The 25,274-nt window shown below is 39.9% G+C and overlaps 1 protein-coding gene across 1 annotated transcript in view; it reads left to right on the top strand.

Moving 5' to 3' along the window:
• ACSBG1 (acyl-CoA synthetase bubblegum family member 1) overlaps positions 1-10,218 on the top strand; it is a gene marked incomplete at both ends in the record, with an annotated part of 75,411 nt that extends 65,193 nt beyond the window's left edge. Inside the window, 3 exons of the mRNA XM_079540799.1 lie at positions 4,888-5,035; positions 5,126-5,321; positions 10,197-10,218. Of these exons, the coding sequence (XP_079396925.1) occupies positions 4,888-5,035; positions 5,126-5,321; positions 10,197-10,218 (366 nt within the window). The remainder of the gene's footprint in view (positions 1-4,887; positions 5,036-5,125; positions 5,322-10,196) is intronic.
• Positions 10,219-25,274: the final 15,056 nt, after the last annotated feature.

The raw sequence follows: 25,274 nt of genomic DNA, 5'->3' as shown, positions 1-25,274 counted from the left end.
ACACGGGCAAATATATCTACTAAATTAATGAGTATATAAGCCTAGCTGAGATTACAGTAATTAATGCTGCAAATATGTGGCAACAGTATGAGCTGCTCAGTGTGAAGCCATGTAACAAGGGAAGATTGTTTCAAAACAAAACTGATTTCACTTGCCTTATATCTGTCATTTTTTCATAGCTGGATGTAGGAATGTAGGCTGATCATAGAGGTCACGTATGATCCGTAGAAGTGCACGTGTGGCCATTGTCATTGTGGTGTATATGTCCCTAATAGAAGCTTCAAGCTGGTATCTGGTGATGCAGCAGTCTTTGTGTCAAGAGTAGAGTAGGTTATAAAAGGGCTTTCTGGAGGGGAACGATTTTTGCTACGCTCACTTTACAGTCTGCTGCTTTCCACTTTTGTCTCGTGCTCTGACTTCATTGATCCTCACAGGCCTTGTCATTCACTGCAGTGGTGAGTGAGGTAGTTCATAAATCCACACACGACTGAAACAGAATGAGCAGCAGGCACAGGAATCAGTCAGGAGGAAGAAAGGACACACAGGGAACAGTGAATTGGTCACCTTTCAGAATCAAAGTTTGCACCTTATTTTTTATGGGTTTGAGCATGAATGCATGCATGGTGCTTCAAAATAAAATAAAACCATTTCCTGTGATTTTAAGCAGTGCTTTGCAGACTGCTTTGTGTGCTTGGGCATCTCTGCTAGTGTCACTTGCATGAAAATCCCAAAGTGAAGGCCAGTTTATGCGGATGTGAAACTGAGAAGCATTTTGTAATGACTGCTCAGCCTCTCTGGCTTAGTTATCTTAACCCAAGGAGAATTATTTCAGATTTATTTGCAACATCTTACTTCTAAAACATAGTTTGTACTAAAAGGATACTGTGCTTGAAATTAATTGGTCAAGCCACAAGATGATTGAGAAATGGGTGAGGCAAGAGGACACACAGTGCTTTCATTATATGTTTTTTTCACACCTCTGGTGGAAGTGAGAGCAAGGTGTGAGTAACAAACGACATGGTAAGATTTGACTACAACCCCTGGCACGAGGCTAGCGATAGTATTCATAGTCATGGAAGGGCCTGGGTTGAAAAGGACCACAGTGACCATCCAGTTCCAACCCTGCGCTATGTGCATGGTCACCAACCACCAGACCAGGCTGCCAGAGCCACATCCAGCCTGGTGTTTTTTTGTTGTTAGAAAACTAGTCATCATGATTTATCATATTGTGTTCTAAGTCCTTACGCCAGAATAGATGTGATGGTGCGTTAAAAATATGTAGAAATACAGCTGTCTAACTAGAAAAGGCAATGGTTAAGAAGATAGATAGCTTTTACAAGAATTATCTCAAGTGGCTTCAACATCAGCAGTCTGCAAAACAGCTGAGTTTTAGCTGTAATAGTTCTTCATCGTTTCTGCCTCATTTTTATTGTAAGAGGATGGAAAAAGCTTCTTAACAAGACAAATGTAGGTTTTCTGTTGTAAAAGGGTTCTTTCTCAAACAATTAGTACTTGAAGGAAAACGATCTATGAAGGAACAGTATCATTTTCCCCATTGCTCCCTCCCCCCCATGTCTTTTCCTTTAAATATGATGGAACCTTAATCTGTGCTCTTTGGAGCAGAGGTAATGAAATTACAGAAAGGATGTGAAAAGTATCTGTGAAGGTAAACTAATACTTTCCATTGTGTAAACTACAGATATACTGCCTGAAGACACACAATATGAGAAAGTTAAAGGAAAGGAATCAATACGAGGAAAGATTTTATTTTTCATTTAGATTTTAGAGATACATTTGGCAAAGAGTTACTTAAGAAATATACCCAGGTCCTTTTAATTCATTGCTGGTATTTTCAAGGCCTCTAACATGTCAAGTAGTTAATTCATCTTATGCAACCACAGTGTACTTAGTGAGATCATGGCTGGCACTTGGAACGAGGAAGTCCTGGGTCTGATATTCACTGCTGATAGGGATATTTGCATCTGTGTGGTCCTTGTTTGTTATTCAGTGCTGCCTCTAAGATGTCAGTTTATAGCTGTTGCCATGACTCCTAGTTCTGATGGGGTCAGATCTGAAGGGAGTGATGTAGCATTATAGAAATCAGAGCAATAGCATTTCTAACTTTTTGTTGTTGTACTGAGCATTCCCTAATATTTACACGTTTAACAGATACATTCTTATGTATGTGCTTTGAGGAAGAGAGTGGGATGAATTGAATCCTGCTTTGTCTTGCTGATAAGCTGACCGCTGAAAAACAATTGAAACAACAAAATCAACCATTTTTTCTGGAGCAACTCTCCATATCTGTGTTCACAGATTCAAGGACAGGGGTATTTCCAAGCTCTCAAGTCAGATACTCTTTTCAGTACCCACTGATGCATTTTATTTTTCACTGGCCTATTTTTTTCTCATCTGAGCAGTGAGTTCAGCCTCATGTATGAAGCTCAGAGCACAGTGAGGTTGTTAATCTTTACCCTTTGAAGACTGTAGGAATGTTTCTTATTGTGAAGTTGTTCACTCTGTAAGCCATGCAGCAGAATTTTAATGTATTATTGACTGACTTAATGGTCTGTCATTTGGGACCATGACTCTGTGGTTTCTACTTTAGCTATCTTTTAAAACAACTTTAATCTTCGCCATTATCTCAGCCAGAAAGGTTGGAGTTATCTTGGCATTTAGAAGTGCTGAAATCTCTGGTCTTCATGATTGTTCTGAGAAATTACAATTCTGAATTTGATTTCTGAGAACTCACCTACCCACAAAAGATTGACAGACACAATGGTGCTGTTGGATGGCTGTTTGCCTTTTGGCAGACTCCCATTGCTACCATGGAAGGGAGCCCTGGAGTGCAAACTGCGAGGCTCAGGGGCATCTCATTAGGTAGTTAATGTATGTTGAGACCTACACTGCCATTAGGTTGCAGTCTCCTAATGGATAGGTATGCTTTGAGGATGTGAATAATCCTTTTAGCTTTTTTATGCAAGTATCTCAAAGTTACAGCCGGTAAGGCTGCCAAAATGTGCTCTTACATTTCCAGGGTGGTTTGACTTGCCAAATGTACTTAGATGCAAGACAGGCTTTTTCAAACCAGGCCTTATACCCAAATGCCTCTCCATTTCTCTGTAATTGCATCTTGGAACAGGCTGCAAGGAGTCATCCAGTAGTGAGTCCACACATGACCAATCACCTGAAGAAGAAAGGAATGCTGCTTTCCAGGAACTAGATGTTCTTTGAAATGTTATTTATGTGCACAGCCACAACTCGCTATTGTTTCTTATGCTGATCTTTAAACGAGAATCCTTAAAATTAAAATGGGCGGAAAATGGTGTGTTGCATGTAACGTGTAACTGACACATGAAGAAGGACACAGGGGAAAACTTTCATGGCCATTACTGCAGCCAAGAAGTCTGTGATATGACCTCTTAGTATGAACAGGCAGATTTACAGTGTTCTCAAGCAATGGTGATTTTCCTGGAACTTAGCTAGAATTCTTCATTAGAATGTGTATCACAGAATCTAGACATTTGGATTCTACCAGGCTGTGTCCTCAAACACAATAGGCTTGTGCTATTGATTATGCTAAATGTAAAACATCAAAGTACCTTACAAGAATTGGGCTATGTACTACTAACACACAGCTGTCTCTGAAGTTAAATTCAACAGCTTTTAATGATGTGCAGCAGCTTAAAAGAAGAGCTAAAGATAACGATGTCCAATCAAAATCACAAAGGAAATCTGGAAACATAATGATCAGTATTTTGATTGGCATCTTTGACTTCAGACAGGATCTGTAGAACAGCCTTGGCCAGATGCCCCTCACAGTTCAGATCACGTTCATGGGTTCTATTCCCACTCAGTTGAATTGATCTGTAGCTATTTTATAGAAATAACTGCAAATTCATCTTAGTTTTTATACAGGTGTGGGAAATACGTTGTTTTATTACTATGGAAAGATGTTGTTTTATTGCTGTAAAAGCTTTTTTTTTATTTATTTATACTTCAGAGTAGTAAAGCAACTTCTCTGTGCTTGCTGGCTCTAGTGTTCATGGTTTTAGGACACTGTCTTCTGAGAGTGCATTGTTACCAACTGCATTGGTAAGGTGCTGGAATAGGATCTTAGAATCATCTCTGAAGAGATGAAATTTAGTTTAAAATTCTAGAATGCAGATTCATTTCAACCAGAGGTTGGATATTTTTTATAGCAGTGAAAATGAAAGACCTTTCTACAAGATGCTACTAGGGATGTGATTCTACATCCTTAATAAACAGGCTTGGTTTGTTTGATGGTTCATTGGTGGTTCTGCATTAAGCAGATAGGTAGCTATGCTTACTTCTTACAATGCTTTCATAAACAGTAATCATTCCTCCAGCCTTGGGTCAGGTGCTGGCAGAGGTATAAAGTCTCCATTTGTTTTATTGACTTCCTCCTTAGTTTCTTCTGTTATCATCCAGTCTGTATCTACTAGCTTCATAATGCAGGACCAGTAATTCTCTTGACTTTATTAGTATGACAGCTTGTCAGGAAGCAATTTTATGCAAATGGTGTTCACACTCTTAATACCTTAATTCTAGCATTTATAAAGCAGGTCTGCTCTCAAGAGAAATGAGGTCAACACCAATATAGAGAAAATGAGTAACAATGGAGCTGAGAAAATCTAGGCAAGAAGCAGTACTGTGCAGCAGCATGCTTTACTGACACTTTGTGCCATAACATGCAAATGTAAGCTTTTGGATGCATTTTGGAAGAAAAAAGTTATCTGCAAGAAGAGATCTTCAAACAACTAACGACTATTTGTTTGGCAAGGTTTAGGCACATTTGCTGATATTCCAAATAGGTGTTACTGGTTTTTTTATTTGTTTTAAGTAATAAAAGGTTTGTATTTACAGGAGAATCCCTTTAAGGAAAGAATTGTGGAATCTTTCTCGGAAGACGGAGAGGGGAGCCTCAGCTTCAATGATTTTGTGGACATGTTCTCTGTGCTCAGTGAAATGGCTCCCAGAGAGCTCAAAGCTATCTATGCCTTTAAGATCTATGGTAATGTACTGAGATAGTTTTGTATGTCTTTGCTGGAAATAAATGTGAGAGTTGAAAAGTGATGTTTTCTTTGCTTCTTTTACTCTTCAGATTTTAACACAGATAACTTCATTTGTAAAGCAGACCTGGAACAAACCCTCAATAAGCTGACCCGAGAAGAGCTAACAGCAGAAGAAATCACTCTGGTTTGTGAGAAAGTGATAGAAGAAGCTGACATGGATGGTGATGGCAAATTAGGATTTGCAGATTTTGAAAACATGATTTCCAAAGCACCGGACTTTCTCAGGTATGGAGACAAGGATTGTCTCTTTGCCTATTTTCAGGTATTCTTTCTGGCTGTTGGCTGTGTAGCGTAGTGTAAGAAATATCAGGCATAAGAGAACTGAGTTTTGCTGAGGAGCCTGGAGGATGTCTTCTTACCCTAACTCAATTTAATTCTCCAGAGCCTATTCCAGTTCTGTCCTAACTTAAGACTAAGAGCTCAATGACTCAGTTATCCCCTCCTTTTTTTCTGTCTGTATCTGTGTGAATTTTTCAGGAATATATTTTCATCTTCTGGAAGCTCAAACACATACAGTTTTCCACCAGGGGTCCCTGTTGCATAGGAACCCAGCTAGTGTGCCAGGATATTTATGTATTGATTTTTAAACAAAATTACAGATGTCATGGATGCTTCTGGAGAGGACTGCCAAAGCTCACAGTCAAATGGACTTATTTCCATAGGAAATAAGACTGAATGTTAGAATTGAGTTGAAGTAGATTAAAATTTGGATTGATAATCTTAATGCTAATGGTGATTAAGAACTTTGACGTGTCCTGAAAAATACAGGAGAGTTTTTTTTCTACAATAAATTACATTTCTAAGGAAAAACATTGTGAGGCAATGATTCTGCTGTAAAGTGTGAGGTCCCTGTGGATCCTAGGAAACATCAGCATCTGAGGATGATATTCTGGAAAGTCAATAGGAGTGTCTTCTATACATTAGAAATATATCAGGCACTCCTTGGCTAATCAAACTTACCAACAGGCACTCTGTTGGAACATATGTGTCATCATTATGGTGAGATTGGACTGAGTATATGTAATATTTTGTTAGCACGTATTTATAGCAAAAAACCCCAAACATTTTCTGCAGATTGGTCTTCTGTATAGAAGCTGCTGGAATCAGGTAGAATTTCATTTATTCAATGAAAAGGCTGTGCTGTACCTATAGAGCTGGTAGATAGCACAGATCAGATGTGAAGAATAGAAGGCAGATGTGAAGAGTCAGCAGAAGCTGTAGTTTCAGAGGTTTCCTGTGCCATGACTGATTTTACTGCTGTGTTGTAGAAGCAGTTTGCAAGCTATGATGTGAAAAGATATGAAAACCTTTTTTCATCTTGGTGAAATTGTCCCTTTTGAAAGTCTTTAGCAGATGAATGGGAGAACTGCCAACCTATCCTGTCCAGAGACAGCTGTGATTTCATCTGTTTTTGCATATCTCCATTTTTTGTGCCCAGCTGAATACTTTCCAAACTTTAATTTCAAGGAAATGGAAGTACTTATTGATTAATACTTTCAGTTGCTCATCAGCTCTGAAAATTAGACTTTGCATTAAAGCAATGGTCGCTTTTAAGAACTGGTTGCTGATGAGCAATGAGAGATGTTGGATAACTATAGTATCCAGAGACTTTGTTTTGAAGCTGTAGGCAATCAGCATTTCTGAATACTGTACCCTAGAATACCACATTGGTGCCTACTATGTGATTCTGCAGAAAACGTTAAGTAATCTTCCAGATCTCAGATTGTTTCTGTTGGCAGTGAAGAAATTCTTTATTCTCTATTCTTTACCCTTATTCCGTACAAAGAGCCACTTCTTCACATTGTAAGAGTATGAAGCTTAGGATGCAAGGTAGAAACCTGTGGCTTTGCCACTGCTTCAACATGTGTTCTCTGCAAAACCATTTGTCATACAACATATGTCATACAACTTTACATCATCTTACATCTTCTTTATTTTGCTAAATGAGTCCCGTGCTTGCCTGACTTTTGGCAAACATGGGAAATTTTTATAATATGTTCTATTCAAATGTAAAATCCCATTACTGAGGAAGAATATCTTCTTTGCCTTTTTGATAGGAATCTTCAAAGGTTTTCCTTTGCATACTCCATTTTTGGAGCACTTATTTCACAGAGCTCAAGATACCAATTTATTTTTTCTGAGCTGCAGTACAGTTATACGTACTTAATACATGCAGCAGGCATTAATTTTGACACCATGATCCAGGCTTGTACTTGATATGAGCTCAAGTTCACCCATTGTAGGTTGACTGATTTTTTTTCCTCATGTCACCTCTTCCTCTGTTTATGATGCTGTTCAGGTTTAATCCCTTACAGACAACCTTTGCAAGGTTTGTGCTGTTGTCAGGCCAATGAAAATGCTCTTGTTTGTTGCTTGATTTGTGCTGCTGATGTTGATGACTTTTTGTAGAAGCTAGAAGAAGACACTGCTCATTGTTGACCAAGGTAGATATATATGCATTTTTGACTGTTATTCTGGAAGCTTGAGTAAGTTATAAATGAATGACAGTTGCTAGTTCAGAGAATTTGATTTCGGTAGGTTTCAAAATTGTTATCATTTAGAAGCTGCTTGTAGTGCAATGGAAGCATTTGGACTCTGAGCTGGCATTAGCGAAGTGTTCTGTTCTACAAGACTGGTTACATTTTCCCCAGGAAATTGGTTTATAAATCATCACGGAAGTTTAAGCTTATTCGAAGGCCTGAGGGTGAAACATGCTATAACAATCTGAAATGGAGCTTGAGAAGAATATGGCATTAGTAACACCTGGGAGCTGACAAACCTGAGCAGTGAGACAACATATGAAACAAAAAGATGTCATTGTAAATATGCTATTCTGAACTATGTGGGCCTTTACTCCTGTAACAGCTGATATCCTGATTCTTGCCCTATCCAAAGCTGAAGGGGCAGCAACTATGTCTTAGATTCTGTGCATTCTGTAAGACCTTTTCTAAAGTGCAAATGATCTAGTTCCTAAAGACTAAAATCAGAGCTAGTGACAAATTGGCAGGAGATTATTAGTGAGAAAACAGTAGCAAGAAATCACTTTTATCAGTGTTTTCTTATTAGTAAAATGCTTAATTTTCAAAGTTCAGAATGATACCCAGAAATACAAAAATAGTCTTGGACTTAGCAAGAGAAACATCACCTTTATCTGCCTAGTTTGATCTGCTTCGGAACCCAAATGCCGTGCAACAGCCTAAGTGCAATTGGGAAACATTTTGCTTTGCTGTATATCCAATAAATAAGTCAATTGACACTTGATTTAATCCAGTGCTCTGCTTAGCCCTCTAATCAAATAATTTCAGAAGATGGAGGTTTCTCTTCACATATGTCAATCTTCCTGAGAGCCTGAGAGAAGGCTTGCTGTGCTGGCAAGTAGTTAACAGAAATGCCTTGTCTAACTGTGGATTTTAACTGTCCTGGAGAAGGAGACAATGTGCAGTGTAAATGATAAGTCTATATTCTGCAGTTGGCATATGAATCAGAAAATAAGCAGTCGTTCTTGTTTTATTCTTTATTCTATTACAGAAAGATCTGAGGTTTCCAGCCCTAGTTTCTAGCTTTAGCTCATTCTAAAAACTGAGCACATTTACAGATCTGAGATCTGCACCACAAATTTTTGTCTACGTCTTTCCTGCACTGAATCTGATCTTTTCTGAGGATGTTGTCAGTATCTCCTTGTACGTATGTCTTGTTGTAGAATAAACTCTTTTATATAAAAGAAATATTATCAGTACCTCTGAATTTCCGTAGTTACTCTCTTACACACAGAGAGAGGGTTATTCTAACCAGCGTTCTTTCTTTCTGACAGGCTAATTGAACTTTACGTGATTCAAGGGAGCATTCTGACTTACCTAAGTTTGCCATCTCAGTCTGCAACCAGAATTCAAGTCCTTTTAATTACAGAATCTAATTCACAGAACAATACTTTGCAAATAAGGACAGCACGTTTGAGAAATGCTTGCAGCTCAACTGCAGTAAAACATAGACACAGTCTGTAAAATGACGTTGTGAAGAGCTGAATTACTGCTGTTTGGTGAAATTGTGGAGATGATACTGCTGGTATGATAATGCTGAAAGACCAAAAAGTTACCTTAGTTTTGTTTTTCGAGTGGTATCACCATCCTGTATCCTCATCACTACTGCAGATTTACCAGCTGCTTGGTTCAACCTTCTGCTTACTGAATGTGAAGTCAACACTTTGCCCTGTCAGATTCTGATTTCCTGTGTTAGATAGTAAGTGGCCTTTGTTAATGCTGTGATAGGCTGCACCAGAGGCTTGATCAGTAGCAGTTTTCTGGAAGTTTCCTCAAGTAAATATTGTACTATTGTGTGTCAGAAGAAAAGTGAGAATGTTCCCATCACAACAAGAGCATCAAAATGGTAGTAATTTTGGGGATAAATATGAAGTCTCTTCACTGTTAAAGTCGAGTAGCTGAGATGCAGGCCTGCGGATTGACTTTTGGGTCATTGTCAAGAGCTCAACCTCTGTATGAATATCAGCATTCCTTGCTTTTGGAGTAGCTTCCATAGGTAATTTCTTACATTAAGTAAAGAACTGTCCACAAAAATATTTTTGCAGTTCAAATGGTAGAGCTGCATTTCAAAAGGAACGGTGTAGTTTTATTTTCAGCCCATTAATACCTTTATCAACAACTTAGGACTGAAAATTAAAAAATGTCTCCCTGTCCAAATGTTCGTAAGACTTTGGATGAAGCAAGGGCTGGAAACTATTAGATCTGCTTTCAAAATGAGAAATCCTTTAAATGCTGTCACTCTTCATCTTATTATAATTCTAATACCAATTCAGTTTTCATGCTTGATCTTCCTAATTGTTAGATATCCTGTAAAGAGGATGATGGTGCTTTTGGGAGTAAAATTTACTCGGTTTAGGAATGCATTTTATCTTGAAATACTTCAATGCCGATGGCAATGCACTTCAGGTTTTTTTGCTTTCTCAAATGTCCTTACGAGGAGAGAGAACAAGAGAGCAGAGATCCCGAATCTTTACAGAACACCTTTCTGTATGTATTCTGAGGAGAATGTTGCACGTAGTGATAAGTATTTATATATCTCTTAATATTTTTGCTTCCTTTGCAGTACTTTCCACATAAGAATCTGAAGAACTGTGTGTGAGCCAGTGTTGTCAGAATGATTTCAGTCCAGCCTATCTGAATCTCAGGCGCTTTGGGGGCTTCTGTCCTCTCCTTGTGGCTTCTTAGAACTCAAAAAATACTGAAATGATTCTGGTCTGCAAAGAGAGAGAAGCTTCATTTCATCCGCAGGATATTTGGAACAGTCACGTTTTTATCTTCACTGCTGGCGTTCTGGCAAAGATGGCTGATTGCTGGGTTGTGGTTACTCTTTTTCTTTTTTCTTTTTTTTAACAGACAGAATCAGAATGTTACTAAAGGTATTTCCACAATTTTTTTGTATTTATGAATATTTAATACTGCTCTTACAAGCAAAAAAAAAAAAAGAAAGAAAGAAAGAAAAAAGCGATTAGCTTGGGTGACTTCTCCAAGAAAAAAAAGCACGGGCCTTAAATAATGAGATGCCTCTATCACTGTGTTGTACAGCTGGGGATCTTGCATGGAAATTATCTTACGTGAAAGGACAGCAGTCAAGATCCAATTCCCAGTGTTGAAGACAACCACATCCCGGGTTTGCCCTTCAGTCACTGAAATGGCAGTTGCTGGGTTTGGTGCTTACCTTCAACTAATATTTTATGGATTGTCACGTCCTTATGAAACTTGAAATGTTTGCATTTTGGATATGATTACTGCATATGTGATTCGTTTCTTCCCAAGAGAAACTTTGAGACTGTGTCCTTGTTCTCAGAGGGAGTCTTGCATTGTACTCATTCTGTGGTCTGATAACGTTGAATAGAAGAATGCGATCATCTATAATCCATGAAGAAATTAAAGAAGCACAGCACTATTACTGAGGACATAAAAAGACATTTTCTATCTAAACCAGCTATGCAATCTTTCCCATAAAGTGCATGAAAGCAGCTCAGTATTTCTCTTTCCTCTCCAGCTGGAAATCAGCTATATTTGTTCTTTTTTTTAATTCCAGTACTGTTTAGGTACTGGGGCCTGAAGACAATCACACATGTATTACTGTTCTAACAGTCAATAGAAGGGCTCTGTCACTTACATGGCTTCTGTATCAAAGTCATAACTATTAAAAATTTTGACGCATTTTGTTGTGCTTTGAGAATTTGTGGGCTAAGCACATTCACTTCCGTTCTAGTCATCATTCCAATAACTATAAACTTTGGTCTTTCAAGGCTGAAATATGTTATGCTCACTGAAATAATTGATAAAGTATAGAAATCCATCATTTTGCCATTTCTGTAGGCAAGGCAGTGCTCTCCACCTTGGAACCTGTAACGGGTGGTAAGCTTGAAGCCTGATTTGCAAGTACGGATGCACAGTATGCATCAAGAAACATTTATGGAGCAGAAGGGTTGGATGTTAAAAGCCTCAGTGGAAATTTTGAGTATCTGAGATATAAAAGACCAATTTAATCTAAACATAATGAAGATGAAGCTTCTATATCTGTAATAATATTTATTTTGGACATTTCCTAGAGTGATCATGCTTTTAGTCAGTGCTGTTTATAGTATTTTACTACTTCCTCCTCCTGGTAACTGCTTAGATAAAGGTCGTGGAGCCTTAAGTTCCTTTGATTTACGTATGCAAGTTAAAAGGTAATGTAAATCAGTCCTGATACTCAGTTCTGATTGAGTAAGAAGAGATTCAAGCCTCAATCTTCTTTGTTTCAAGTAGATTAAATTAGGTAATTAGTTGATTCAAGCAGTTGGCAAGATACGGGCTTTGAGAAATTATGTTAAAATTGCCTATTCATCAAAACATCAGCCTGATAACTTCCTATTTCTTTCAAGACAAGTTTAAATCTTTGCAAGATGTTGTTTTTCTGTCCCTACTAATCTATATCATAAAATTACAGGTTGCAAGATTCGGGGTTGGGTTATTAAAAGGATCTTTATTGATTTCAAAGGTCAGTTTCCTTTGGCATCAGTGTTCTTTTTCTATATTTTAAAATTTACATTAGCCAAAGTTCTTTCTTCCTTTCCTGACGCTGTGTGTCATTCCACAATTAATTAATTCCCTGTCTCCACTTAAGGAACACCTCTGTTGCTTTGGAATGTACTCCGTGTATTTCTTAGGTCTTCCCTGACCTCAGTGTCACGTAGTAACAGCTGAAGAAATGCTTGGTCTTGCAGCCAGATGCTTAACTTGAGCATCCATCCATGCGAACAGAGGCACCATGAGGAAAACAAGCGAGAATACTGTGATGGAGCACACCTATCCACGTGTAAGGAGGAATGCTGCAGAACACGGAAGGTACGAAGTCCTAAATTCCTTTATCTCTAGTTAATGAAGTTTGAGTTGGACTTTAAAAGTGAAAGAACACATTTCACGTGGCAAAAAAGCTCTTAGAAGTGACTGGGTATTTCCATTTGTGCTTTCAAAAATGGACAAAGAGCAATTATCCAAAGCCCCTGTGAAACCAGGTGGTGTGAGTGTTATCTCTAGCTGATACACACACAAAGCGTTTTATGGCCAAAAGGGATCTGGTGAAAGTGAGTAAATCAACATCTAAAAGCAAGTCACTTAGTAACAGGCTTTCATGTAACGTTGTTTTAAAGGAATGCCGTCAGATGGGATTCACAATGACAGCCTGCAGGTCGCAGTCTGATCTCTGTTACTTCCACATTTACTTCCAACAACTTGATTGACTTCAGGGGAACTGATTGCACGTCTGTGTTGAGGGAAGCAATAGCTCTTCTGCTGCAGTTCCTTGCCCTCTCTCATACCGTTTAATGTAACCTGACATGGTGGCGGTTACCGCGTGCGGGCCTTTGTCAATGGTAACAGCCGCGTCGGATCTCCCTGCCGCGTCCGCCCTGGCCGTGTGCGTTTGCTCGCACTGCGGCTGCACTTGTGCCGCATCACCGCCAGGCGGCGCCCTCGCAGCGCAGCCCGGTTTCACATCCGTCCGTCCCGTATTCTCCGGACTGACGGTGGGTACAGCATGTCTGAATGTTGAAACGGCCTTTAAAAATTGAGCAGGTATGCACTTAGCAGAAATGAGAAAAAAATATGAAAAAGGAACATTTTCCTTTGAGAGCAGCCCCGCAGAGAAGGACCTGGGGGTCTTGATGGATGAAAAACTTAACATGAGCCAGCAGTGTGCCCTTGTGACTCAGAAAGCAACTGGTATCCTGGGCTCGGTCAGAAGAGGGGTGGCCAGCAGGGACAGAGAGGTGATTGTCCCTCTCTACTCTGCTCTTGTGAGGCCCCATCTGGGGTACTGCAACCAGGTCTTGAGCCCCCAGTACAACAAAGACAGGGAGCTGTTGGAGAGGATCCAGAGGAGAGCCACAAAGATGATCTGGGGACTGGAGCACCTCCCCTGTGAAAACATGCTGAGGAGCTGGGCTTGTTCAGCCTAGAGAAAAGAAGGCTGCAGGTGACTTCACTGCAGCCTTTCAGTACCTAAAGGGAGCCTTCAAACAGGAGGGGAGTCAACTCTTTGAAAGGGTTGGTAACTGCAGGACAAGGGGAAATGGTTTTAAGTTGAGGGAGGGAAGATTGAGGTTGGATGTCAGGGGGAAGTTCTGTACTATGAGAGTGGTGAGGTGCTGGAACAGCTGCCCAGAGAGGCTGTGGATGCCCTGGAGGTGTTCAAGGCCAGGTTGGATGGAGCCCTGGGCAGCCTGGGCTGGTATTAAATGGGGAGGTTGGTGGCCCTGCATGTGGCAGGGGGGCTGGGGTTTGTGATCCTTGAGATCCCTTCTAACCCTGGCCATTCTGTGATTCTGAAATAATATAGAAAAAGCTAAGCATAGAGTTTTTGGTACCAATATATTTGTAGAGTGGGAAATACTGTACTTGTTAGCTGGGACAGACTGGAAATGAATCGGATGTAGGTGGCATTAATGGCAGTTGGGTGGCTGATGTCCTTAGAAAGACATGCCTGAGACAGAAGTGAAGGACATCACAAACATGTTTTGCTTCTTACTCTGTCTCATTTTACAGTTCTAGGTGTCTTTCAGAGATGTTGTGATGCAAAGTGACTACTAGATTCTCCTTGGTGAGGAATAAGAAGAGACTCGTGGTGGTGGAAATAAAAGGACATCAGCATTGCAGATGAGAGTGCCTTTGTTTAACTGGAATTTCTGCCATTCTTGTCTGTAAAAAGACTTTTACAGTCTGAACTCTGAAATTCCTGCTGCCTTTTTACTTTGCTGCCTAATTTATAGGAGAAGGAGACCACATCAGGCTCCTGTGTTTCGCTAAGCTGCAAAGTAGATAACTCATTTGCTTTGTTCCTTTCTCAGTTAAGATTTTCTGAGATGGAAATATATTTCTATTTAAATCTGCGTCTTTATCTGTTTTGCACGTGGTGAGTCTTGTAGCAATGCTGCTGAGTGTGTGCTCACAAGCCCTGCTGCACAAACTCTGATGTACTCCCTCTTTTCCAGTTCTGTGCACCTACGGGTTGAGGCTGCGTGTGCCTAAAAACGTAGGCCAGAATGTTTTCATTCTGCTGGAGAGCTCTGGGCAGCAGTCCAACCTCCTCCTCTCTTACTGTAACTTCTCCCAGATGCATCAGTGGAGCTAGCAGCCTGCCAGCAGTGAGAGGTTCTGGCTGCTGCCGTGTGAAGGGGCTGGGCAGAACAGCAGCTGATGGAAGGTGTTAAGGAAAACTGAAGTCCTTTGGAAAGAGCACAGTGAAGACGCAGGTACAGAGTGTCTGTTTACATGGCAGGAAATGTTCTCTGCTCAGTCTCAAAGCCCAGTTCCTGCTGGACCAGGTTTGGCTTCTCAAACAATTTCGATCCCCAGTGCTTATAAGCTGCTCCTCACACCACTCTGGAGACAGTGCTGGCAGAAGCTCATGCTGATCATTAATAATCTGGCTTTAGTAATTAGTATTCTGGGTTACTTCACTGACACTTAGAAATAAATTAATAAATAAATTAAGAAATAAATCAGCAGACATCTTTCCCTTGAGAGAAAATTGTTTTCTACTTTGGAACCTGTTCAGCTGTGTCACTGTGGCCTAGCAGACCCTGAGAAACAAAGAATGCAGGGGTTTTAACCAAAGCATTCATTTTGTTTTTTTGGGAAATGGTCCTGAAGCTTTTTTACACAGTGAGATTCCACGTAAGAAAATAAAATAATAGTAATTATGAAAATGTAGATTCAGAGGGAGTTCCCTCTGTAGGAAAAATTTGAAACTGAGAGACTGAATTAGCTCAGCCTAAACAAGAGGGTTAAGTAATGTGTGCATTCTCAGAAACAAACTCAATTCCAGGACATTCACTGAAGCTTTCCATGTTTTAAAGTTTCCCTCTGTTCTGTGGTGATTTCAGTGACCATCTTTCTTCCAGTGATAAAACCAGACACGATAAGGAAATATAAATATCCCACCTTGCAATTTCACACATCCTAGGAATGTCAGCAGTGCCGGATTTTGCTGCTCCTCAGGTTGTTCCCTAAACTTTGGCTTTCTGCAGAATTTGATAGCAAACGTTTCTGATGAAATGACTCAGTCCCATGTGATTCACTTTCAGTACTTTTCCATTTCCAGCTGGAAAAAACAAGCAGAATAAAAAGAAAGAAGAATTGGCATCTGAGAAAGTTGGTGCATCTTAAGGTCTTTTCCTTCAGCTGGGAAACCCACAAAATTACATACTGGGTTATTAGTGCAGCAAGGCCAGCTTGAATTGCTTTTTTTTTTTTAACTTGCTGTGGTAATTCTGAACTTGAGAGCCTGATCTCAACCACAGGAGGTGCTCCTTCTGATTCCAGTATAGGCAGGCTTCAGATCACATCCGAGATAGACTGTGGTTAACAAGTGATTATTTCTGAAGAAATAGGAATAAGCAGGCACAATCAGAGGAGGTGGAAAATACATCTACTGCAAGTATTATTATGGTCTTGTTTCTTATGAGGCAATATGTAAAATGAGAGAAAATATTTTAGATTCTTGGAAGAGGTGATTTAAGCAGTGTTTGATAACCGTGGCCAGGAGAGCTAAAGGAAATGTATGTAACTACTTCTGTAATGAGCAGTTGCTCTAAGCTGGATTTTTTTAGATTAATGAATTCAGAAATCTGTTAGCATGCATAAATCAGGCAAAAGCTGAATGTTCTGTGGCTCAGATTTCACCTTTGCAGACAGGGATTTCCAGGTTTGCACAGAGTCAAAATGCTACTCAGCCGTTTCCATCAGATTCCTTTGACGAGCAACATACGTTGGTGTTGGAGCTGGAGCAGGGCTTAAAGGGGATTTAAAGCAAAATTTGTGAGCAGCAAGCCTTTGGCTGCCAAATTAAGAGTGAAAACGGAAGCATTTCTGAGCAGCTTATGAAAATTGACCTTTGGTCTTGCTATGTTCTGCAGGACCACTGTACCAGGTATTTCCAGTCTAAAGCAAGTATCACTGATGCCCACTGTAGCTTTAATTGGGTTCACTTCCCAGCTAACAAGAGGAGTTCACCTCTTGTCTAACTGTGAATTCCAACATGTTATTATAATAGGTTGAGGATTTTTGAATGTCTTTCTCAAAACCTCTGAACAGTAGAACACAGTTCTTCCTTTCCATCTACTCAGCCAATAAACAGACAGAAACCATAGAGTACAGGGCAAGGAATGCTTTTTCTCATGCAGGGAATTGACTCCACTAGCATGCCTCAGTGGCAAGTGAGCAGCATATAGAAAGGGCCCTTTGGAATAACAAAGGATGGTCATGTCAGTTCATCTTCCACGCACAGCCGTCACCCAGTCCCTTCATCAAAAATGAAGCAGTCATTATTCAATGAAGGAATAGTTTTTTGGGGTGGTTTTTAAATTTTTGCTAATTTTCAGCAGAGAGTAGAGCACAGTATTTCTGCAATTGATTTACTATATTGTGAATACTAGTGCAGAAACAAAGGTAGAGTGTGCAGAGAAAATTAAACCTGTCATGTTAAAACATCCTAGAAAAAATTCTTGACTTATCTTAGCAAAGTGAAGCTGAGAGGCTTATGAATCCTATGGTGAAACTCAGAAATTCTGACTCAGTATCCTACAAAACCTCCCTGCTCTCCCTCTCCTATTTACCTTAAATTAGATTACAGATGGCTTTTTTGAGTTGTAGCTGATCTACCTCTAGTGAACCTAGTTATTTACAAATAAATAATTGTGATTCTTCATGACGTTGGTTCTTATTAATCTCCATTTTACGTCCCACTAACAAGGGGAAGATAATGAAGTGTAGGCAGAGGAAAAAGAGTCAAGGACACTTCCCCAGTTGTCTGCTGATAGATTTATCCTGCCCTGAGGATGGACTTCAGTCACCTCTGTGACTGCTGAGGTAGCCATTTTCTGAACTCTTTTTCAGCTTAGAAATCCTTGATAAGGACAGGAGGAAAAGATGATTCTGGTGGTAATGTGTTCTTCTAGATTTGTATGTGATTTGCTTTCCATCTAGTTCTATCCTTTTAATTTTTTTGCTAATTGTGATACTGTGGCGATGTTGCTGGATACATGGTTTCTACTTGAGTTAATTAAATGATGTTGAATCCTTTTTAATTTCAGATTAATGATTTTTCTTGGCTCACAGTGGAAGGCTAGATTTTTGCTGCTACCAGCTTTGACTTATGATGTCCAGAAGGAGTTCCTGGCTGGCCTGTGGATCCACATTAATTTACACTTTTTAGTGCTCCCAATGAAAGTGTGACAAAGAGGGAAGGTTGTAGTCTACAAGAAATCCCATGAAATCAGGATGCATCTGTTCATTTTCCAGTCACTGCTTAGAAGTTAGCCAGTTAGCCTAACAAATATTGACAGTTCTTTTGTTTGCAGATGCAGCTCCAGTCTGTAAGTCCAATGATGCATGATCAAAATGGTTGGCTTTTGGTTGTAGAGCACATATTTCTGACCCAAACTTTTACCTGGAAGCTTTACTACCTGATATTCTTATGAGCTTGCAGAAAATGCATATAAAAGAGCGAATGTTTGCAGTGTTTATTCTTTTACCACATCAAGGCCAACTGCAGCACAGCACGTATCTTCTTACTGAAGGATTCAGTAACAAAACAGCTTTATATTTTTACTAAGAAGCCAGATGAAGAGCATTTTTCAGCTATAATTCTACTATCAGTGGTTAGTGGCTTGATGCTCAGCCTGAGATGACTGTGTCACAACCTAATTTCCAATGTATTTCCAATGTATTTAGTAAAATGCATTCTGTAATGCATGACTGCAGAAAACTCCCTAGATGCATATTTATCAAGAAACTAGCCTGAACTGGATTTCTCCTCACCATTAGCCAGTGGAGGGGATTTAACTGTGTCTCTCTCTGTTCCAATCAGAGTTCTTGTGGTCTTGTAAAAGCTGATCTTTCTAGTCCTGCAGTCTTCCACCCTCCTGTTAAAGTAATAAGAGGTTTGCTTGCTGCATGTAGCTTTAGAACAAATCTCTTACTTGGAGCTGAATAGAAATATTTATGTTTAACTACAGTTGGTTGTGCTTTTCATAAGAGCATAAATGCTCCTGTTCTTTCATATGCAAATGGTTTTAAAATAAATAGGAATGGCAAATTTGTGATGGAGTCCATGAGGAAGTGCATTTTCCTGTGATAATTTCACCCATAAAAATGAATCATTCTTCCTACAAATGAGAAACCAATATGTTTGGCAAGCAAGGCCTGAACCCCTTGTTTTAAGTGTTGGACCTTGAGGTTCATTTATGATGATAGTAATTGGATGCAATTCTCATCGTTGCCAAAATGTCTGCATGGCACACTGTAGCAAGGGTGCCATCAGTCCCAGAGGTAATGTGTGCATACCAGTACAACTCTATATTTATATACACAGTTCTCCTGCCAAAACACTGCATCAACATAGCTGCTGCTGGTCTGGTGCTGTGTTGTACTGCAGCATTCAGTGTGTTCCTAAGGCTTATTCTTAACCAATGCTTCTTGTGCCAGGATCTGAATGCAGTTGATGCTAAATCTCTTCACAATTACTGCCCCACGTCCTGCCCCTTTACTCTTTGCTCGAGTAGGTTTGTCACTTATTTCTTCAGGACAGTGCCTACTGTGGAACTGAAGAGTCTGAATCACCACTGAATGCACTGGCAGTAAATAAGCCATCTTAGTTGTCCTCCTCATCCATTTTTGGTTGCTGTATTTGCAGAATATGTTGCATTACGTATCCATTTTCAGTGAGATGTTCTGAAGACAGAAATTTTAAGAAAGAGAATCTGAGTTATTTGTTTTAATAAATATCGTGATGTCATGCACTTCCCCAAACTCTTTCACTTCTCAGAACAAATTAATTGTTCATTAATCCATTCTTGATGAAACAGCATTTGGAAGAGCAGTTTATATGTCTGCATCTCACAGTAAGCAAATAATTCATTTATGCCATTACGCAGCAGCATTGTGATGGAGCAGCTATCTGATAACTGCTTACAGTTAACTCATGTAAACCATCAAAAGATTCCAGATAAAAATTTGATTGCTAAAGCCATTCACTGCTTCGAGAAGTTGCATATCACACAAACTTTGTGATGAGTTCATAAATATCTTGAAGGGTAATAGGAATGCATTCTAAGAATGCATTATTGCTAGCTGTAAGCCAGCTGCCCTGGGGCTGATGATGTATCAGTATGCAGTACGTTCTGTGAAGCATAGGCATTGTTTTACATCTGGTATTGTTGGTATTAGTACAAGGTGATGCTGCAAAAGGTAGTTAGGATTTGAGGTGGAGAGAATGGAAAACATTTGTCTTTGATAAACCAAATTGTTCTTGGAGCAACTCTGAATGTAAACCCATAGTTAGTCTTTAAGGACTAGCGTTCCCCTATCTCAACCATCTGCATTTTATATCTTCTTCTAAGATAAAGATCTCTTTCTATAGGCAAGCTGAATTTCTATTGGTACTAATGTAACAGGGCCAGAAAAACTGTTTGCCATGGCCAGGTAAACCAAATACGGACAATGTTCTGATGTAAAGCCAACTTTAGCACATGCTGCTAGCAGAATTGGGTACTGGAGACCAGCTGTCTGCATATGGTGGGATAATTTTCCCCTTGCATTTTCTCAGATCGTGTTGTGTTTTGTTAGTCTTAGAAAGGACTTGAGTTTGTTTGGGTCCAGAGGTGAGTGATGTGACTTACTCTTCATTCCGTATTCCCTTGATTTTTCTCATGCTTCTTGTCTCTTTCCAAAGCCAAAGCCAACAGTTCCAAAACAGAAACCTACGGGAAAAGCTTCCCTGGAAGTGTTTGTCTTGAACAGAAACAAGCAGCAAAATACATTTCCTGCAAAATAATTTTCTTACGGGAAATGTAGCCTGTGTCCTAGACCAAACGGTCTGCCCAAATCTGCATATTTTAGATAAGCTTTTCAATTACAGATCCTTATTAAAAGCACGTGTAAGTGCCTTTCAGTTTCTCATCTTTAATTTCTTTTGAGAAATGTGTTCTCCCTTTGCTAGATCACTTGATTTCTTTCTTGCAAAGGGGTGGGTGGACCTGTGGTAAGTTAAGATTGAAAAAGATTTGAACAACGCTGATTAGCAAAGAGCTCACATGACCATTTGTTGTAACTTCTAATATCTATAAGCATACCAAGCCTCACATAGTCCACATCACAAGAAAAGGTCTTTTCTTAAGCATTTAGGATAGAATTCTTACAGCTAAAGTTTGAACACTGAAAGATTTGCTCTACATCAACACCTGCTGTGCTGCCATTACGGCAAGAAGGAAGCTGGAGCGCAGACTTCTCAGCTGTGACATATAATCCATGTGTGGATTAAACTGAGCATGCAATGCAGCTGAGAATTCCAGAGAATCCTCCTTCCTCCACTCTGACAGTGCAAAGGCGGGCTTTTGACCCAAGGGAATATGTATGAATTATGAAGTATTCCAATAGGGATTGTAGTAACCTTCTGTTTTCTCTCTCTGCTCCTGTTTTGCAGGATGTCTCTTCAACATTTCCTTCCTTGTTCTAAGAAAATTTGATTGATTGTCAAGAGTGATTTTGGGCTTCTTTCCAATGTATGTCTGGGCTCATCTTTAAACTCTTCACCCCAGCATGACTTAAGCTGCCGGTACAGAGAAGAAAAGTAACCTTAAGCAGGCCCTTACTGTGTTATTTTTTACTCTAGATAGTGCATGTAGAACTTCTTTGAGCCATTCTACCTCACTGGATTTTTCCTAATTCTCGTAGCACGCAGTGCTTCCATGTCATACAAAAAAAAAAATTGCAGAAGGATTACATAAAGTCTTCTGTTAAAGTCTGCCCTATGATCTACTCTTATCTTTCTTTTCATTGAGCATTTCTTTGATCTTTTTTTTCCTAGGTTCTCCATTGGGAAGCAGAGATAAGTTACACATGCAAAGAAGTTCCACAGTAAGTAGCTGAAATAATGAAGCCTCATTGTTTCTGTGTCTCTTACCCATTAATCTTTTTTTTTTTTCTCCCCATCAGCAGTACTGTGAATTCATCTGCTTATCATCTTCAGCATTCCCATCAAACTTTGTCACCGTTCTCTACCCAGGATGGATCTGTATGAAGCCAACAATTATGTGTGTTTGAATTATCCTGCTCATTGCTACAGCAAGGTACTTCTGGCTTTCATATTCGTTAGGGGTCACTCTCTCTCCTCTACCTGCATACCAATTTCTGTGGGTTTCTTTACGAGTCAGGTTACAAACGTGTGACTAGAAATCAAAACTGCCCTTCACTGAAATGTATGATTATTGCTTTTTCATAGTGAAGAGTTCTTAATGAGATGCAGTGCAACAGAAAGTAAAAGTGTTTTGCATCCAGTGTTTTGTACGTGCAGTGTTTTTATGTGAGGCTGTTAAATTAAGGTAGATCTTTCCAGCTGAATCAGAAAATATAGATAAGCTTCCCTGCTTATTCAAGGTTTGCGTCTTTGTTTTGACAAAGAACCACAGAGGTAGGATGTGACGGAGGAAAGGAGCACCGCCTACTGGTCGCACAATGATGCTGGGGAACGGAATTCTACCCCTCCGTTAAAACGCACAGACGGCGCAATTCTTGGCTGATTTGTTTGTATATAAGGAAAGAATTTGTTCTGGAAATGCAGTAACAGGGTGTTCCTCATGGGCATCGCGGTGACCGGGAGGTAGGGGAATTTAGAACGATGTCTGATGCATCTGAAGGAGGATGGTTCTGGCTGTATCAGAAGCAGTAATTTGAGAATCTTTTTGCCTGTTTGTCTCCTGTGGTTTAAAAAAAAATAAAGAGTTTAGGAAAGATTGTGGTTCCTGATCTCCAAGGAATTGAAATAATAATAGGCCAAAACCATTCAGTCTTTGAAATAGTGTACTCTTGTACGCACAATCACTCTATAGCAGATTGAAAATGTTTGTCTTGGCATCAACAGTCACAGAGAATTGGCAAAATATTTTATTAGACTAGAATAAAAATAACAATTGGTCCTATATCTCAGCATGCATGTTTGGACTGACTGTGTGACTCAGGGCTTGCGGGGGCTCATCACCTGTGGCTCCTTCATTCCAACAAAAAGGGTGGTTGTTCAGTGTAGGCTCTGAAAAGTACTGCTGGGTTTTATCTTTAGCTAAATCCTCACACCTTGGATGTTATCAGACAAGAGAGAAAGCCATTCTCACTTTCTTTTCTGTGAAGGGAAACAATTTATGTTCTTAGTCAACAGTCTTTGACTTGTGATCTCACTTTAATCAAAAGCGAGGTACATGTGTGCTGCTTGTAATTTACTGAAGGTTCCTGTGCTTCTATAAATATGATAGCATGATACTAGGATACACACTAACTCTACCCTCTGTACCTCAGTGTATGATGATACTCACGCCTTGCCCTTGCCCTCCAAAATCAAAATTTGTTCAGGAATTATGAGTGCTTATACTCATTGTAGGATAAATATGTTGTAATTGTAGTGCATTAGGCCAGTCTCATCTTTTGAGAGTAGATACAGCTTCATTTTACAAGTGCAGTACGACATGTTGAAGGCCATTGTTGCCAACAAAAAAGACCTACTAAAAAAATGGTGAAAATTTTGGGGGAAATACATTCCAGGAAAAAAAAAAGTCAAATATTTTCATGTTTGACAAGCATCTTAGTCTTCTTGGGTCTGTAAGCACTATGTCACTATAAATGAAATTCACTTGGCTATTGCAGTATGCTTAGGGATTACACCAAACCAAAAGGTTCACTGGACCCCCACTCTCAACAAGAGAGAAATCCCATCTTTGAGATGCAGCTATATTTGTTTTCCAGACTTTTGCTAGCAGCAGAATGTCACCTGTCCCACTTGTGCATTCTAACATGAAGACATGAAAGGAAGAAGAGGAAGTATTGTTTTCATGTATGTTTCCTGCAGCAATTTGGAGATATGCTCCTATTATTTACCACTCCACATCTGATCTGTTTTGAAAAGGTTATACACGAAATAAGGAACTGATGTCCCCAGGAAGGGGAACTTGTTTACATGAATCAGCTGTAAAAATGGGGGATTGTCCTGCTTTGTGTGTTGTAAGGAAGCTGAGCAGCAAACTGAAAAAAGAGAAGTACTAACAGCAAAAGTTTTGTGGGCTTAGGAATTGATTCTGTGAGTAGTTGGGAGATACAAGTATTGATAGCCAGGGATTCAGTGTTTTCCACTTGTAATTTGTGTTCTGGCAAATGGCACGTGCTGAGAAGGAGTATGATGCTATGGCAAGACCAAGAATACTTTGTGTTTGCAGAAGAATACTCTGTGCAGTATGTAAGAGAGAAATCTGACTCGGCAGGGTCACTCCTAAGCTGGATCAACCCTTCCTATTTTCCATGTTTCCAAAAAAGCTCTCAACTGTTAACAGAACAGAGTCAGTCTTCTTAGTCTGAGAAAAAGAAAAAAAAGTGCCCGGCCCTAGTTTGTAACATTTAATCTTTTGGTGTGTCACACTTATTGCCATGTGAATTGGCTGAGAAGAATTCCATGCCTCAAGTTCTGTAGCAGGTTCATCTGCTAGCAGAATAATGCCTGCTTTCTCACTTGACGCATTTCTTATCAGTAGGTGAAATCCAGAGAGGAAGACTTGAAGAACTGCAGTCCCTTACATCAACATTGAAGTGGAACACAAGGACAACGCTGAATATTCAGGTTCTTTATATCCTTTATATCCTATAGTAGAGAATGAAAATGTTGTCTAGCATATGACATAGTTACTTTTTACTGAAAAAATTAATCAAGGGATTTAAAAACACAGAGTAGGAAATTTTTGAGAATTTAGGATTTCTGGATACTCTGAGGACTTCTGAATAGCAGAATTCATACATAGTACACTCTTTACAAAAACACCTCTGCAAACATCAGCTCCAGCCATTGCAATAACTATATAGACACCAAACCTTTTGTGGTATCTTCCCTTCTCAATCTAAACAAGCCCATCTCCCTCAACCTTTCTTCATAGGAGAGATGCTCCAACCCCCCAGGTGTCTTTGTGATCCCCTCTGAAGCTGTTCCAAAAGCTCAACATCGATTTCTTTAATTATTTGTTCGATGTTGATATATTTATTCATGAATATTCAGGCTGTTGATTCCAACTTTAAGTATTATGTGGAATGTGTACTGTGATCTCTTCAGTGTGAGAGTTACAGAAGTTCTTTTTTAACAGTGGAAGTTCCCTGCAGTTCAAAATGGGCTGAGGAGTTCAGAGGAAAACATCCGCAGTTCAGCCTGAAATCTTCACGTCTAAAACCTGCCAGCTGCAGCTTTTTCCCTAATGCTGCCTGTGTATTCTGTAGTTTTGTGGGGGTTTTTTGCCATAAATAATAGCAGCCGGGATGGAATTCAACAGGCCTGTCACTGGGCAGAGGGGTGATGGTTCACTGGCTGCGATGGAGCGTTACAGAGGTTTGGGCTGCTGGGCAGCAGCACTGCTTCCACGACAGCTGCAGCCCCAGGTGAGCGGCTGGGGCAGAGATGAGTGCGGGAGCCGGAGAGCCCGATGTGTGAGAGCACTCCCCACGCAAAGCCAGAGAAGGGCTGCAGCTGACTGTGGGCAAGACCGCGCTGCGGCAAATACTTCTTAGTGCGGTCACACAACCACCGAGCCCGGTCGCGATACGTAAGAGGCAGACAGCGGCCAAAGCGGTG

This window comes from Tetrao urogallus, assembly GCF_951394365.1.
Source record: "Tetrao urogallus genome assembly, chromosome: 11".
In the NCBI taxonomy this organism is placed as follows: domain Eukaryota; kingdom Metazoa; phylum Chordata; class Aves; order Galliformes; family Phasianidae; genus Tetrao; species Tetrao urogallus.
Note: the sequence above shows the minus strand (reverse complement) of the source record. Positions and strands in the feature narration are given on the sequence as shown.